The sequence below is a fragment of the Stegostoma tigrinum genome, chromosome 11 (genome assembly GCF_030684315.1).
Source record: "Stegostoma tigrinum isolate sSteTig4 chromosome 11, sSteTig4.hap1, whole genome shotgun sequence".
NCBI classification, from domain to species: domain Eukaryota; kingdom Metazoa; phylum Chordata; class Chondrichthyes; order Orectolobiformes; family Stegostomatidae; genus Stegostoma; species Stegostoma tigrinum.
The window spans coordinates 50,194,451-50,213,195 of record NC_081364.1 but is presented as its reverse complement, the minus strand read 5'-3'; the positions used below and the strand labels follow the sequence as shown (position 1 = coordinate 50,213,195).

The following is an 18,745-nucleotide window of genomic DNA, read 5'->3' as shown; positions in this document are numbered from 1 at the left end:
TCAGAATAATAACATGGATTCTTATTACATGTATGTAAGAAGGCAAATGGAACCGCAGTCAAAAATGACACTTCTGATCTAGCAGCTCTCTCTCAGTTCTGCACTGGAGTCTGAGCCTAGATTTTGTATTCAAAATTCTGGAGTGGGCTTTAAACCAACGTGCTTCTTACTTGGACAGAGATAAGAGTCCTCCTTTGAGCAACAGCTTATACTGAAGGCTTTGGCTGAAATATTCTGAGGAACAGCAATCACCATCAGATTGTCACTTCCCTGCTCCTTTTATCACTGCAGCTGAGCTCCACATTTCTGGCTAGGACACTGGCCACTTTACAAATGTGGGACCCATCTTCAATCAATATTTAAAAATTAAATAAAGTAAACCAATATTTTTATATTAATGCTGTCTTAGTAGAATATTGATCGTGTCCTGAGAAGGTAAAATTTATGTGCTTGTAAAAACACTGTGAAATGGGATTTGGTAGCTCCAACTGAAGAACAAAATTGATGGCCCAATGATCTCAAAATATTTTGGATCTTGTAGTAGCAAACTTTATCATGTCTACTTATTTTTAGCCACTTATATTATTTGCTGCTATCTGAAGAGACTAGGTACAGATTAATGGAATATATTTTGAGTTATTTTTGCAGAATTACTTGATTTAAAGGTTGTGAACTCTCTTCAGATGTTTTCCTGGATGTTTCAACAAACAACTTACACCTCTGTCAAATAGTTTTTTGCTTTCTGTATCTCTAATATTTTTTATAACTTTAAATTCAAAGGATTTGTTTTTGAATACCTGTATGATATTTCACCAAGGTTGTTTGAAACTGTTTAACCTGTAAATCTTTGAGTATCATGGACAGTTCTGGAGTATTGTCAACCTTAATTTTGAGTGTGGTGTTTCCTTAGAAGAGACACAGTATATATGACAGAATACAAGAAAACAAAAACGCAAAACATGAGTAATCCAGTGATTTTCATGCATATTTCTAGGTAATTGAGCAATTTGCCATATCATTTGCGAATTGTCGGTTGAGTAACTATGATCGACAACACAAAGCAAGCTCTGAGCAAATCCAAGAAGATGAGTTTTCTAATTTGGTTTTTTTGAAAATTATGCTAAATTCATAGGTGTTAGGATTTGGTATTATCTTTTCCCATGATAAATATTTTTCTTCGACAAAACTGTGCTTTACCACACCTTAACGCTCTAAGAGATTTTGCAGTAATATGCCATTTTAAAAGAACTATCTTTTATACATGATTCTGCTGCCATCTTATTTACGTAGACATAATATACATTAAATCATAATTAATTTGAAGATGAAAACTGCAAAAACCCTGAATAACTCTGAGAAGCGTAGTGATAAAAGAAAATCTTATTGTGTACATTGGTAATTGTATATAAGTTGTGGATAGCTATTCACGGCTGAAAGAAGTTGATTGGGTTGTTAATTAGGCATGTATAAAAAGACAGATATTACTGACACTGGGTTGAGAGTTCATTTAGGAGAAATATACTTGCAATCTTTCACCATGTGAATAATCTAAACTGAGTGAAGATTAGCTCTGATTTGATATTTTACCAGCTGGCTATCACGAATTTAACATAAATGCATATTTATTTTTACTCATTGTGAGAATGCAAAATAAACCCAGTCTACTTCAGTTGGATAATCCACATTTTGTTTTCCATTCACTTTTCCTAGCTTTGACAGAAGATCATGTTGGATCACTGCAGGACAATGAGTTTGAAAATGTCATTCATGTACGAAGACGAAGAGAATCTGGGGATCCATACTGGGCTTATTCAGGTAAAAGCAACTTTGACAGAATGATAGGCAAAGGACTATTATTGTAATGGAGATTATGAAAGAGTCCTCCCTGTAGAAAATTGCTTGTTTCTATAGCTTTTGAATCTTTACCTTGGAGATTAATTTGGCTCCAGTCTGAACATTTCCAACAGTGAACATCACTTGTATTTTGTACCTGATGACACACTGTGAAATGTAAAATTATTAATTTCCTGTTGTTCAGGCTTTGGGCGTGTAACAGAAGTGCTGTTGTTGCGTTAATGTACTTCTTACACAGTTTATTCTAAGGCCAGTGAAAAAGGTGCCCTTGCCCTGATATAAATGACTGTGTTGTGTGCAATCACAAACTGGAAACAACCAGTTCCTCAATTGTCCTTGTAGCTTTTCTCCTGCTTCCAGAAATGTGTCTGATCAAAAAATGAAACAACTTAGTAGTTTTGTAGTTTATAAGGATGTTCATTTTAAAACATTGGCTCTGGAAGTGTTATTTCAGTTAACAATGTTGTGACAAATACAAGGTCCACACTAATTAGATGGCACATTTTAATATTGTGTGAGTCTGTGCTTGAGAATAGCAGGATAACTTTTCTCTTTCTTCCATAAGAGAATCTTAAAATAGTTTAACCTTACATATTTATGCTCAGTAAAAGAGACTGTAAGATAAAATGATGATCTGGCTACGTCTGGTGAATAGTTGATGTATCGATATCTGTAATCACAAAAGTGGAAGTGAAAGTGAGGTTTTGCCCCTCCACAATGACAGGCATGTTCACACTTTATTATTAAAGCTTTCTAAGGTTGTGACAGGTTTCTTCAACATTGTGATTCCCCCTCATTCTCCTACCTTGATTGCAGTGCCCTTCTCACATTGGGGCTGCAGACTGCATAGAGACTGAAGTATTCCAATTGTTTTTTTTCTGATTGTGGAGCTCATCTTTTATTGGAGAGGCTGCCAGAGCCACCTGCTCCAAGATTTCCCTCTGGGTTACACTTACTGGCATTTGAGTTCCTGATCTACATTTCAACTCAAAAGTGGAATTGGTACCCAGGAATAAAAATCTAGCCAGTTGTTTCTCTTACAGGAGTCACAGAAATTAATTTTAGCTTTTTACCTTGTAGATTTACTGATGACTGTTTATTGAAATGTCTTTTCATTTTTACAAGCTATTTTGTACAGAAAAAGAACCTAAATTGTATGGTAATTTGGTTTTAATTAGATTTCATTTAATTCATAGAGGGAGACAAATGTCCAGTGGTATAATCGCTAGTCTATTAACCCAGATACCCAAGTATTGCTCTGGGGACCTGTGTTTGAATCCCAGCAAGCAGATGGTGGAATTTGAATTCAGTCATAAAAAAAACTAGAATTAAGAGCCATTTAATGACCATAACACCATGCTAATCATTGGAAAGAACCCATCTGGTTCTCTAATATCCATTAGGGAAGAAAAGCTGCCACCTGTACCTTATATCCTTACAATGAGGGATGGGCAACAAGTGGTAGCCTAACCAGCAAAACCCTCATTCTGTGAATGAATTTTAAAAAAATTACAGTCTCTACTATAGAACAGAGAACAGTACAGCACAGGAACATGCCCTTTGGCCCACCATGTCAGTACCAACCATTATTCCATTCTAAACTAATCCCATGTCCCTGCATATGACCTGTCCCCTCTGTTCCTTGCCTGTTTATGCATCTAAGTGTTGCTTAAACATTGTTATCGTCTCTGTTTCTAGCACCTCCCCTGGCAGCGCATTCTAGGCACGTAGCATTCTCTGTGTAAAGGAAATGCTTCCCTCATACATCTCCTTTTGATTTTTACTCTCTTACCTTAAACCTATGCCTCCTAGTATTCAACATTTCCACTCTGGGATCTTCACAGGGATCTTTATATTCTTGTTAGCCAGAGATAAAGTCCCAGAAGGTTGGAGAATATGTTCCAACTATCCACCCTATCCATGCCTCTCATAATTTTATATATTTCTATCAGGTCGCCCTTCAGCCTCCAATGCTCAAGCAAAAGCAGTCCAAGTTTATCCAACTTGTCCTTGTAGCTAATACACTCAAATCCAGGCAACATCCTAAAAAACCTTCTTTGAACCCTCTAAAATCTTTCCTGTAGTGTTGTGACCAGAACTTCACACAATACACGAAATGTGGCCTAACAGCTGCTACATGACTTGCCAGCTTTTATGCTCCAGGTCCTGACTTATAAACGCAAGTTTTCTTTCCAACCCTAGTCACTTGCATTATCAGTTTCACAGATCCATGGACTTGGACCCTAAAATGCCTCTGCATATCAGTGCTTGCATGGGTTCTGCCATTTACTGTATACTTTGTTATTGTATTTGACCTTCCAAAATAAATCACCTCACACTTGTCCAGATTAAATTCCAGCTGCATGTCTCCACCTGACTTTGCAACTGGTCTATACCCTGCTGTATCATTTGATAACCTTCCCAACTATCCACAACTCATCTGCAAACATACTAATGAGACCACCTACATCTTCCTCTAAATCATTTATATATATTACAAGCAACAGAAGTCCCATAACTGATCCTGTGGAATGCTGCTGGTCAAAGTTCACCAGTTAGAAAAACATCTTTCCATAACCACCCTCTGTCTTCTGCAACAAAGCCAATTTTGGTGTTGAACTTGCCAACAATGTGATTTAATCTTCTGGACCAGCCTGCTATGATGGACCTTGTTAAATGCTTTAGTAAAATCCATGTGTACAACATACTACTATCTCATCAATCATCTTTGTCACTTGCTCAAAAAACTCAGTCAAGTTTGTGAGACAAGGCTCCCGGGCATAAAGCCATGCAGACAATCCCTAATAAGTCCATTCTTCCTCAAAATTGAGTAAATCTAGTCCCGCAGAAACTTGTCCAATAATTTCCCTACCACGAATGTAATGCTCAGCGGCCTTTAAATTCCCGGATTATTCATGTTCTCCTTTAATAAAGGAACAACATATTCTCCAATCTTCTGGGACTTTATCTCTGGCTAACAAGAATATAAAGATCCCCGGGAAGGCCCCAACAATGTCCTCCCTTGCCTTCTTCTGCATCCTGGAATAGATCCCTTCATCCACAGAAGGAATCCTTCCATTGTATTTTTCCTATGAAAGGGAAGGCTGGCACCAAATATTGGACATCACAGCAGACAAGGATTGGCAGTGCCTACTGTTCAAGTATCCTATGTCCATCAGCAACCGCACTTCCAAGGTATTCTTCACCCCCATGTTACCTCTCCCTCACCAGCATCATGCCAATCCTCATACTACCCTCTACCTTCTGGGCCCGAGACATAATCCAGGCTGCAAAGCTCTTTCTCTTTGAGTCTGCCTGCAGCCCCAGCAGTTGTCACTGATCCCTATAGGGCACCTGAGACAACACAGTTGCCATTTGCTTGGCTGGCAGCTTTCTGAGGCAGTACTTTCTGTCTATCAGGGACAGAGGCCCACTTCAAGCCAATTATCAGCCCATATCACAGGGCTAGGTTAATTTTAAAAGAAGCAACAACATTTATTACACTTTTATACACATTAATTAGTTTTGATTTGTGTCTAAATAACACTTTAGAGGCTTGTTGCAAGCTGCAGGATACTTATTCAGTTTAGTTTTACTCCCAATATAAAGTCATAGATGTCTTTAACACAGAAAAAGACCTATGGCCCACCAAATCTGTGCCAGTCCAAAGCAGCCATGTAATTATTTTAATCCCATTTTCTAGCATTTTGACGACAGCCTGGGATGCAATGATGATGGGAAGGGTCGTTCTTGTAAATAGAAACTTGTGACCAATGGTGTACCATTGAGATCAGAACAGAACACACCCCTACAGTGTGGAAACAGGCCTTTTGGCCCAACATATCTATGCCAACCCTCCAAAGAGCATCCCACCCAGACCCATCCCCCTACCCTATCCTGCAACCCTGCAATTCCCGTGGCTAACACACCTTAACTTACACATCCCTGAACATTATGGATAATTGAGCATGGTTAATCCACCGAACTTGCATATCTTTGGACTGTGGGAGGAAACAGGAGCACCTGGAGGAAACCCACAAATATAGGGAGAATGTGCCTTTGGGTATGTTGCTACTTGTGATGTACATGATGAAGAAAGTTTGATTAGTAAGTTTGTAAGAGGCACTAAAATTGGGGATCTTCTTGATAGTGAAGAGGATGGTCTCAAGCTACAGTCTGACTTGAATAGCTGGTAGATTGGGTACGACAATGGCAGATGGAATTTAAATCTGATAAAAGTATGAGATGGTGCATTTTGGGAGGTACTAAAAGGGAAGGATATATTCAATGAATGGTGGGTCCCTAGGGAATCCTGAGCAACAAAGGGATATTGGTTTACAAGTCCATAGATTCCCAAAGATGTCAGCATAGGTAGATAGGGTGTGAAGAAGGCGTGTGGGATGCTTGACTTCATTAGCCAGGGCATCGAATATAGGAGCAAGGTAGCCTTAATTTAACTTTATAAAACATGGTATAGACTACAAATGAAACACTGTGTGCAGTTCTGATTGCCTCATGACGGAAGGACCAGATTGCATTGGAGAAGCTACAGATGATAACTAGGAAAAGAGGAAGGCCCATTCAGGACCACAGTAGTAACTGGTGTGTGTAAATAGGGTTCTAAATAAATACTTAGTATTACTGTTCTGTAGTTAGAGGGACAATGTGGGCATGGAAATCAAGAAAAAGGACTGTGATGTAATTAAGCAAACTAGCAAAGACAGAGAAGTTGTTCTGACAGGCTTAAAAGTACGTCCAAATCTCCAGGGCTCACTGATCTGTATCCCAAGCTGTTGAGTGAGGCAAGGGAGGAAACAGCACGATTTCTGGCAATTTTTAATTTCTCTCTGGCCAAAGCAGGTGCTGTAGGATTAGAAAACAGCCAATGTGGTACCATTATTCAAAAAGGTAGCAAGGGATAAATCAGGAAACTACAAACCAGTCAGACTTACTTCAGGAATGGAGAAACTATTAGAATCCATTCTGAGCGACAGGATTAATCTGTACTTGGAGAACCAAGGATTAATCAAGAGCAGTCAACATCGTTTAAATACAGGGCTGGCATTTCTGACCAATTTTTTTTGGAAAGGTGATCAGGTGTTTAGATGAGGATAATGCATTTATGTCACCTACCTGGACTCCAGCAAACCTTTTTGAATATGTCCCAGACAGAAGACAGATAATGAAAGTAAAAGCTCAAGGGATTCAAGGAAATTCGGCTAATTGGATCCAGAATTGGCTGAGTGGCAGAAGGAGAGGGTGATGGTCACAGGGTGTTTTTGTGACTGGAGATCTGTGTCCAGTGGGGTTCTGCAGAAATAAGTATTGGACCCTCTGATTTTTGTGATATATATAAATGATTCAGACTTGAATGTCGGAAGTTAATTAATAAATTTGTGGATGATACAAAAATTGGTAGAGGGATAAATAGTGAGGAAGATCACCTTAGACTACAGGAGGATGTAGGCAGGCTGGTCAAAAGGGCTGATCAGTGGCAAATGGAATGCAGTCCAGATAAAGTGTGAGGTGATGCACTTCGGCAGGGCAAATGGGAAAGGGAATACATGGTGAGTATCTATTGATAGATCATTTGCTTCTGAGACTGAGTAGCCAATCTGTTTCTTTTTGCGTGCACCAGATAATTCCATAGTCATCAATCACCAAATTCAATTTTACCTGAATAGCGGCACAAAAGTAGACCTGCCTTTCTTTTTAAGTTTAATCCTTAAATCAATGAAGTGAATCTAAAGAGTGAATAGTGCCTGACACATTTATTACCCCAAGCCAGAGAGTTGAGGCAGATCAGGAGACTAACATTGCTGTACTTCCGTAGAGAAAAGCCACAGCTGTCAATTGGAAGAAAATAATTTTTCATTTTAAAATCTTTAAAACCTATTTGAATCATTGCAAGCACAGAAGGAAATTAGTATATTTTGAAGACTGTAAAAAAATCATTCAATGTGTGTTAACTGGAAGCTTGAAAAAAACAGGAAGATTGCAACAATATTTATGAGCTGAGTTTTGTGAACAAACAGCATCCATATATTTTGAACATCACTTCTGTTTTGAATTCTTTAGATATATCACAGAGGTTCTTACTCCTTTCCAAAAATCAAATATCACTGTAGCTTAATTTGAAGACCTGGGATTAGATCAGCATCCTTTAATGAGCTACTGCCAATTATTGTAAACCAGGGATAAAGTTTCCAGAAGAAAAATAATATTGTACAGATATTTAGCGATAGAATAAAAATGAACCATTACAGTATAATTTTAGGAAGATCTGGGGCTAATCACCCACGTCTGAATTCAACTACTCTAATATAAGATTCCTGTCAACTTCCCATTTGTGTTGTATGTGAGTAACGTTCCTTCAAATAAACCTATAAACAACCGCTACTGTATCTACAACGCTTATTCCTGGCACAGAGACAACAACTCCAAGTCTTTTTCAGTTCTAATGTCATTTATCAATTTATACTAATTACTAATCTTATGACTCAAAACTACAAGAGGGTAGAGCCGGAAGTAGCCAACTAGGAGAGTGGAAATAGGGCCAAAATTTGTGGATTATGAGCTCAGTAGCAGACATTCCACTACTGATTGATTGGTATTTATGAATAGGACTGTCACTTTCTTACGCATGTATTAACAAAGTACCCAACAAAATTAGACTTCACACAGCATACCAGATCATTTTCAGCTGTTTCAGCTGTTGAAATGGAAACCTACTTGACAATGGGAATTTATAATAAAAACAAAACACAAAATTTGCCAAATCTGTTGAAGCCATAAAAGGGTTTAAAGTAGGCATTGAGAACCTCAAAACTTTAGATATATGCTCGTTGCTACACATTCAATTTGGATGATATATGGTTAAAACTGGTAAATTATGATAATGAGACAGGTAATTATAATAGTGTTCTCTGGACTCAACCAATTGCATGTTTTACTGTTTGCAGTGCTTCATCATTAACAGTATTGTTCATTTTAACAGAAATTGAAAGCTGTCAGTTCAGTTCACTAAATTGGTATAGGATATAGGGCTTTGCTGAGACTGATTAAAATTTGAGGCTCAGGTGAAGTTTGGCATGAAGAAGATGGGGTAAATTTGTAAGAGATGTAAATAGAAATCACTTTGAAAGTAAGCTGTAGATGGAGATCTAAAAAGTGATATTCAGAAGAGAAAATGCCAATATTTCTACCGTTTGATCAGAGCTGACAAACTAGAGATTTTTACTTGAAGGCAAGATGGAGGGCAGCAGACAGAAGGGTCAGTCAAGGCATTGTTGGGTGATAATGATGAAGGGTGGCTGCAAATGAACTGCAGTGAACGTGCGACAGTGGCACAAGATAGACAAGTGTGACATACGAGGACAGCAGGAGTGTCTAAAAGCAGCAGATCATCAAAAATGGCGTTAGAAATTAAACCCTTCAGGAACCATAAAATAAGAAGACTGGAGGAGATTCACAACTGTTTATGCTGAATCTGAAGCTGTTATTTTGAAGGATAAAGAAATTGCCATAGCATCAATGGATGGATCCCTGCAAAAGAAGATGAATGTGATTGTAGAGGGGCAATCATCTCAGGTTCAGAAGTTCCCAAGTGTAGTGTCTTAGGCCCAACCATTTTCTTACTTCATCATAAGATCAGAAGTGGGAACGTTTGTTGATGATTACACAGTGTTCAGTATGAGTTTAGACGCCTTAAGTATTGAAGCAATTCATGTCTCTACGTAGCAAGGTCTGAACAACATTCAGGCCTAGCTTGATAACTAGGAAGTAAAATTGTTTCAGATAGGTCCTAAACAATTCGCATCTCCATTAAAAACTACCCATCTTGCCAGGAAATGTAATGGCATTACCGTCACTGAATCTCCACTATTAATATCCTGGGGATTACCAATGATCAGAAACTGAACTGGACCTACAAAATTAATACTGTGCCAGATAAATTCTGTGACTGTAAGAACAGATCTGAGTTTAAGTTGGGTACACTGCGTTTCTGAACTAAGTAGCTCACATCCTGACTTCCCAAAGCCTATCTGCCATCAACAAAGCACAAGCTGGGCGTGTGAAGGAATACTCCCCACTTGTGTGGATGCTTGTGGCTGCAGAAACATTTAAGAAGCTCAGCACCATGCAGGATAATGCAGCTCACTTGACTCGCCTATCTACCATCATGGCACAATGGCAGCAGTGTGTATTATGTACAAGATATAGTGCAATAATTCATTAAAGCTTCTTCAACAGCACATTTCCAAATCCACAATCCATATCATTTAAAAGAACAAAGGCAGCAGATGGATGGGAACACTACTTGCAAGTTCCCCTTCGAGCCACATGCTATCCTGACTCGGAAATAAATTGCTGTTGCTTCACCAATATGGGATCCTGAATCATGATTGCCTGGAACTCTTACCAGCACCACCTTGGGTATACCTGCAACAGGTGGATTGCAGCAGTTCAAAAAATTGGCCCACAATTAGGGATAGATAATAAATGCTGGCCTTGCTGATGATGCCCATGCCTCATGAAAGAACTAAAAAATGCATGAAAAGTCATTGTTGACAGAGTAGAATAGATTGAAAATATCCGACTAAGTTTCATATCAGGCCTTTGCTATTTTCACAGAAGAAATTTCCATATTGTTGCTCTGTGTTGGATACAATGCAATTATGGCAGATAAAAGGACCAAGTGCATAATCATCGCCTCCGAGGCATGTGAAATGATTTCTATTTTTTCTAATTTTTACGCTTATTATCATCTAATTATGAAATAAGTAGTAATTTTGAAATTTGTGCACTGTAAAAAATTAATCCTTGCAGTATTTCATACCATAAACTGATAAGCTCTGTGAAATCAAATAACAATGTTGGAAAGTGCATTATGATTGATAACATTCAGCATTGATTATGCAGTTTTGTTTCCTCCTTGTCTAGTATGGATTGTGTTTTTATTAACTTACTGTTTTTACTTATGAATTAATTGGCAATTTTCCATTAATTATATATTGACTGAGCATTGTTTGATGCTGGCACCGTGACTTTCATTGCCATTGATTTTTTTTCCTGTGGAAAAAATGTCATTCGACTTGAACTGAAGTGAATTAAAGAAATGTAAAGCCCTTCCTTGAGGTGGGTTTGGCGATGGTGGTCATGGTGGTATTTATTCAGGGAGGAAGTTGGTGGGTGAGGACCTTGCTTCCTTACACTCCCAATTAAGTCCATGGGATGGAAGAAGTATGGGCAGCCTTCCCACTCTCAATAGATGCTCTTGAGTGAACAATTAATGACCATATAGGGATTTCATTCTGCTACCATTGTATTCACCTTATAACTGTCCCTGGTTGAAGAATCCAGTATTGGGAAGACATATTTGCCAAGGGTCACACCTGCTTGACTGACTCCCCAGATCGCCTTTGTGCACCACACCCCTTCCCCTCTAATTCAGCTATCACTCACTTCTGTCTTGGTCAATCATGTTCTTGGGCCTTAGCTGTGTTCCTTAATGGCAGCAGCTACTACATCTACCACATCTCCACAACCATCCCAATCCTTGGAGGTGCTGAGTGATGCAACCGGTCAGATTCTGATTGGCCAGTTTTTCTAAGTGGCAGTACTTTCAACCCCAGGGCCCTTGATCCCTGAGAAGTCCCACCACTGTTCTGTTAATTATCTGTGTGACACTTAAAGCAACAGGCCTTTCGTGAGAGAGACAGCATGGGGATCTTGTCATCCCCATTAAATGCCACTCATCCTAACTGCATAAATAGCCTGATTTGGAGGGAAGGGCCGGTTTATAGAATTTTAGCTGCATTCTGGCAACATGTTAACCTCTGACAATTAAGTCGTTCATATATGATGCCTCATTTTTTAGATTTGTACACTCTTGTGAACCAAAAGCTCTAAAAGTGAATCATAGTCTTTCAGGAAATCCATCTCAGATTGCAAAGGTGACAGATAGAGGGAAATCAGATAGCTTTAGCAAATTGGGTTAATGAGAATCCGAAGCGATTCTACAAATACATTAAAAATAAAAGAATAACTAGGGGAGAATAGGGCACCTTGAGGATCAGCAAAGCTGCCTATGCATGGATCTGCAGAAGATGGGGGAGATACTAAATGAGTATTTTGCATCAGTGTTTACTGTGGACAAGCAAATGGAAGATAGAGAACATGGGGAAATAAATAGTGACACCTTAAAAAATATCCATATTTCAGAGGAGGTGGTGCTAGACATCTTAAAATGCACAAAGTTGGATAAATCCCTGGGACCAGATCAGGTGTACCCTACAACTCTGGGAAGCTAGGGAAGTGATTACAGGGCCCCTTGCTGAGATATTTGTATCACCAATAGCCACATGTGAGGTGCCGGAAGACTGGAGATGGGCTGACTGTTGCCACTATTTATAAAAGGTGGTATGGAACAGTCAGGGAACTATAGACTGGTGAGCCCGATAAGGTGGTGGGCAAGTTGTCAGAGGGAATCATGAGCGACAGGATTTACGTATATTTGGAAAGGCAGTGACTGATTAGAGATAGTCAACATGGCTTTGTGTGTGGGAAATCGTGTCTCTCCAACTTGATTGAGTTTTTTGAAAAAGTAAAGAAGCAGATTGGAGATACCAGAGTCGTGGATATAATCCAAATGGCGATATTGGGAACTGCAGATGCTGGAAAATCCGAGATAACAAAGTGTGAAGCTGGATGAACACAGCAGGCCAAGCAACATCTTAGGAGCACAAAAGCTGACGTTTCGGGCCTAGACCCTTCATCAGAGGTAGGTCCGAAACATCAACTTTTGTGCTCTTAAGATGCTGCTTGGCCTGCTGTGTTCATCCAGCTTCACACTTTGTTATCTATGATCTATATGGACTTCAATAAGGTGTTCAACAAGGTTCCTCATGGTAGACTAGTTACCAAGATTAGATCACATAGGATACAGGGAGAAGTAGCCATTTGGATACAAAACTGGCTCAAAGATAGAAGACAAAGGATGGTGGAGGGGGGTTGCTTTTCAGACTGGAGGCCTGTGACCAGCAGTGTGCCCCAAGGATTGGTGCTGGGTGCTCTGCTTTTGGTTATTATATAAATGATTTTGATTTGAACATAGGAGGTATGGTTAGTAGTGTTTCTTGAGATAAAGGTACAGTCAATAAATGATTTATTTAAAATAACTTAAAACATTACACTTTTTATTTTGTGTTTTTATTATGTAATTGCTTTAGGTGGTACTTTTTCAGTACCATTATATAAGCAGTTTATCCTGTGTTTCCTTGAGTTGACCACACCAGTTCTTCTCAAAGAGACTCAGCATTGAGTTACAGTTAAGATCCATGAAATTGAAGTAAAATGCCAGAAAGCAGTTCAGTGGTTCCTGTTCCTAGGATCTGCTAAGATGATTCTTGTCTTGATCAGAATCCTGCTTCTCTGTCTTCCTTCTCAGATGTTTTCACTTGTTTGCAGGAGGCTGGTTTACACTTAAAAGAAGTCTCTAAATTATGAATTAAAAATCATAGGTTAAAACAACTCGTGAAGAAAGAATAAACTTTGCAGAACAGGTTGAACTTTTAAGTTGGCAGAGATCTGATTGATTCTGCATAAATTATTCATAGCCCCACGCTGTTCACCTTCCTGAGAACCAATCATATGGTTGCTGCAGGCAGAAGACATTTGCTATTGATAACTGTAAACTTGACCACAGACCAATCAGCTACTTATTGCTAGCTGAATCTTCATTTGTATATACCCTTGACTCCAGTTTGTCTATACCTTGTCCGACTACTGCTTGAATCAACAGTGGTGTAACCAGTACTACAGTGAGTGTCAGGTTACTTGCTTTAAAACATGTAGCAATCCTTCAGCCATCCTTAGCTCTTCTTTTTCTCATTTCATTCCACAATCAAAAATACAGAAAAATAACAAGATATGGTCTATACATTCTTCAGGGAATCACTCATATCTCAGAAATCAATCTGATGATTCTTTGTTACATCCTGTCTGTCTTTGGGTGTGGAGATCAAAACTGCACAACACAATGAGATATTGTAGCTCCAAAGCCCTGTTCACTTATCAAAAAGGCTTCCTTGTTTATGCGTTCTAACTCGCTTGCAATAAAGGCCAACACACAATTTTCCTTCCTGATTGCTGGCTAATTTCCTGTGTTATTTATTTAAATGCAGTATTTAATGGTTTTTCTCCAATTTAAGCAGATCAGTCCTTCTATTCCCCTACCAAAGTGATTATCCTCATATTTCTCTAATTACATTCCATCTGCCACATTTTTGTTTGCTCACTGAAACTTTATAATTTGGATTCCAGCTTCCTATTCTCTAATGACTTAAGAAATCACAATTATCCCTCACAGTTATTTCTGTACCTATCAGGATTTCATTTCATGCATTTCCAATTTCTAAGACCTTGGTCTTGTTCCAGGAATTGCACAACGGAAATATTAATCAGATGAAAGCAGAAACCTGTAGGGTTTTGCAGTGAACTTAGTATTGTTATCCTAACAGTATATTAAATCATCCTTCCATATGATTACAATTTTTTAAAAATTCATTAAAGGGTTGTGATCATCATGGCTAGACTAACACATCTTGCCCTCCCTCATGCCAGAAGGCTTTTTTAACAGTGAACCACATTCCTGAGAGTCTGGAATTATTTCTGACAGATTTCTTTCTTTACAAAATATTTGTAAACCAGCTCAGCTTATTTTGAATGACAAGCAACAATAATTATGTACTTATATTAAACCAGCTTTTTATCCCAGCTTTTTAAATCAGACTTCACTGTCTTCCCTAATGGGGTTCAAAACCATATCCCTAGAGCATGAACTTGGTATTCTGGATTGCTAATTACATTACTGACATTACCATTATTGCCAGCACCACCTTCTTTTCCATGCAGCGCATGTCATGCCGTACCCATTCCATTCCTTTCATACGTCTCCTTTCATTCTCATCTCGCCCGTTCATACAACACTGTGCCATCCCAATTCCACACCACCTAGATTATTCCCATCTCCTCATGTAAGTTGTCCATCTCTTTCTTCCAACTATTACCATGCAGTTCTCATCCACCGAGACCTTCTCCACTCGTCCACATCCCTTATCTTTCCGTCGCTTTCTCCTGCCATCACCATCAACATCCGTTTAAGCAAGGCCAAGAAACAATGAGGGGTCATGTAAAAATTGCCATGGAGTGGCAAGAACCTTGGGCTGAAGCTATGAACCAACACCAAAACCGACATTTCCTCATCCTGTAAATGATTAACATTATAACATTTTGGGTGCTCCTTACCTATGCCATTTTATATGTCCTCAGAGGTCAATCCTTCTACTTTTTACTTGGTATTCCAGCCAAATAACCAAGGATGGGAGATATGAAAGGTAGGAGACTAGCCTACAGTACATCTGCCAGATTCCATTCACCAGTTCAGATCAAGCCACCAATCAGAAAATGTGGACATGAAGAAACTCAGTGTAATTATATAAGATTTTACTTGGTGTCTTTTCTTTAAATTCTGAGGTATCAAACCTCTTTTGTTCTAGTCTTCCTCCAAATCTATTCAGCCAATCATCATAATCTCCAATTCACTTCCCTGCACATATGCCAGGCATCCAATTCCCCATCCACCAGGTACCTGGTTTTGAGTTGATCAAAGAACTGTCATGCACCCGTGCTGTACTTTAATGTTGCTAAAAAAAAGTCACAATGTATGTTCAGCACCTGTTAGCCCACAGTGCAAAACTTCGCTGACCCTAACAAAATACTTGCTAACTAATACCAACAAACTCTGCTGGTCTGTAATCCAAAGATCCAGACTGATGCTCTGGGAACATGAATTCAAATCATGCCATAACAGCTGGTGGAATTTAAATTCGAATAATGGTCTTTAGGAAGATAATCTGCTTGTGTGTTAGACCAAATCCATACAATATGATTGATGCTTAAAAGACCTCTGAAATGGCCTTCCAAGCCAATCAGTTCAAGGGCAATTAGGAATGGGCAAAAAATGTTTGCTTTGCAAGTAAAACATACACCCCATGAAAGAATAAAAAATATTAATAATCAATTGGTTGCACTATTCTTTTTAAAATGGGTATCCCGCTGCAATCCCTATATTACATCAAATATTCCTCAATTTCCTGATAGGATATAATGATTCTTTATATATGTTAGCCCATGCAACATACATAATGTAGACTGGGTCCTTGGTGATGCAGATATCTTAAGTGAATTTACAGCACTACTTACTATCCTACCATATCATTAACTTATACATAGTCTGTCTCCTCACTTTAGTTGCTGACTGTATTTGAAACCCAGTCTATTTCTTTTTATTTTTAAATTTAAACTATTTTTCTAATTGACGTGTTCAGAGATGTTATTGCACACTTCTGGAGCAGGTGAGACTTGAACCTGTCCCTCCCAGGCTAAGGATATGGACACTACCACTGTGCCACAAGAAGAATTAAAGCCTACAGCACTTGGTATTACCAGGCTGTCTTCTATCCAAGTACTAACTAGGCTTGAGTCTGCTTTGCTTCCGAAATCAAACAAGATTGGGCATTTTCAGACTGAATGGCCATAATCTTGTCCTTTCAGAGGAAGTAGACATCATTGGCAAGGCCAGTACTTTTTGCCCATTTCTAATTGCCCTCAAACGCCATTTAAGAATCAACCACATTGTCCTTGTCTCATGTAGATCAGACTGGGTAAATGGTAGGCATTCCTTCCCAAAAGGGCATTAGTAACCAACTTTTGTTGTTGTGATAATCAGTGGTAGTTTCATAGTCACCATTGCTAAAACCGGATTTCAAATTCAGAATTATTAGTTGAATTTTGATTTTCTAACTGCCATGGTGGGATTTGAACTCCTGTTCCCAGAGCCTTAACTTGGGCTTCCAAATTATAAATCCAGTACATTCTGCTACCATCTCTCTAAACAACATTGATGGTATGTTACCTCAGTCTGTCAAATTGATAGCATATTCTTATAAGCATGTATGAAAATCAACTCATTAAATGCGTGAAAACCTTGAACAGCTCTTCGCTCGACCTGACCATTCTGCGGTGTCTGAGTGCAGATTCTGACTGTCAATCCAATTCACCAACCAATCAGACAAGGGCAGACTAACAGAAACTATTATTTTCGAAGATAATTTGCTTCAATTTTCAATTTTAATAATTTAGGTTCTTTAGTTTTTTTTGCTACATCTGATGTATTTTGGATTTTTTTATATATGTTAACCCATGCAACACACATAACGCACAATGGGTTCTTGTTGATTCAGATATCTTGAAGTGAATTTGCAGCACTATTTACAATGCTACTATAACATTAACTTATATCCGTGGTCTGGTTTTAATCCTTACTGATGCTATTGTGCATTACAAGGAGAGGTGGTTCACTGCCAGGCTGACTGAAGACAAGTTATACAAGAACATCACAATTTGTGATGTCGGGCAACTGTCTTGAAGGTATAGCCTAGTCTGATCTGTAAATCTTTTTAATATTCATTCACAGGATGTGGATGTCGCTGGCTGGTCAGCAATTTTTTCCTGCGAACTGAGTGGCTTGCTAGGCCATTTCAGAGGGTAGTTAAAAGTCAGCTATGTTGCTGTGGGTTTGATGTCATATATAGGCCAGGACAGTTAAGGATGGCTGATTTCACTCCCTAAAGGACATTAGTGAACTAGGTAGATATTTATGACAATTAACAATGGTTAATTTTTGGCCTTAGCCTTGCTTTTAATTCCAGTTTTATTTCTAAATTAGAATTTCACCATCCTCCATAGTGAAATTTGAACCTATACACCTCAAATGTTAGACTGGTATTCTGGATTACTAAGTTAGTAACATTTATCACTTCACCACCACCTCCCCAATCTATAATGTAATAAAACATCCATTTAAAAAGGTAAAAAAAACCATGTAGCCTTCAGAGAGAAAAAGCAATCTTACCCCAAAAACAGCCCAAGGTAAATTTTAAATTTTGAATTCAGAAACATTCATATAACAACTGTGGTAAATCAGCTATTAATATAGATTTGCTTTAACTTTTATTTTCATTTACTTTCATGGAAATGTAATCTAGTCAGTCTCAATTGTGAGTAGCTGATCTTCAATTCTGTTGGAAATCCAGCCTGCACGCACTTCAACTGTACTGTTGAGACTGTAAAATTCAGGATAAAATAGTGGAAATTGTATGCAAAGGCCAAGTCTCTGGTGCCGAATCTGAAATTTTAGTTCCGGGAAAATGACCGAAGTGCTAACTGAAGCCATCTTACACAGTGAAATGGCATTATCCAAACTTTTCAGGAAACTTCTACATTCATACAAGGTAATCATGAAGTTAATGATCATATTTCCTTCGATATACCATATCAAACAGTATTAGTTCAGCATGGGAATATTTTACACACAATGGAATGGGATTTCTGACTGAAAATAAAATTTGAAAGTGCTAGAGAAGATCAGGTCCAGCAGCATCATACGCCAAGAAACAGAACTAGTGTCTTGAGTCCAGTGACCCTTGCTGGAACATATTCTGATTTCTGAGACAACAAGGTGTAGAGCTGGATGAACACAGCAGGCCAAGCAGCACCAGAGGAGCACGAAGGCTGACATTTCAGGCTAGACCCTTCTTCAGAAAAATGATTTCTAACTGGTTTAGAGAGCCAGTTTGGCTAAATATTTTCCCAAAGCACAAAATCTTTGTCATTATATATCTATTTCAAAAGGAGTAAAATGTGGGACAGAATTTTTCACGGCCTTATGTGGCACGTCAATGGTGGGAAAACTGGGAAAATACAAAGAGAATGAAAATATCGTAATCTTGACTTTGAGAAAGTGTTTTGCAGTTTTCCCCTTAAGCTT

General features: G+C 38.5%; 1 protein-coding gene across 2 annotated transcripts in view; it reads left to right on the top strand.

Moving 5' to 3' along the window:
- Positions 1–18,745, top strand: part of LOC125460192 (receptor-type tyrosine-protein phosphatase gamma-like) — a 693,348-nt gene that overhangs the window by 83,892 nt on the left and 590,711 nt on the right. For both annotated transcript variants that reach the window (XM_059649945.1, XM_048547332.2), the window contains exon 2: positions 1,711–1,815. In XM_059649945.1, coding sequence (XP_059505928.1) covers positions 1,711–1,815 — 105 coding nt within the window. The remainder of the gene's footprint in view (positions 1–1,710; positions 1,816–18,745) is intronic.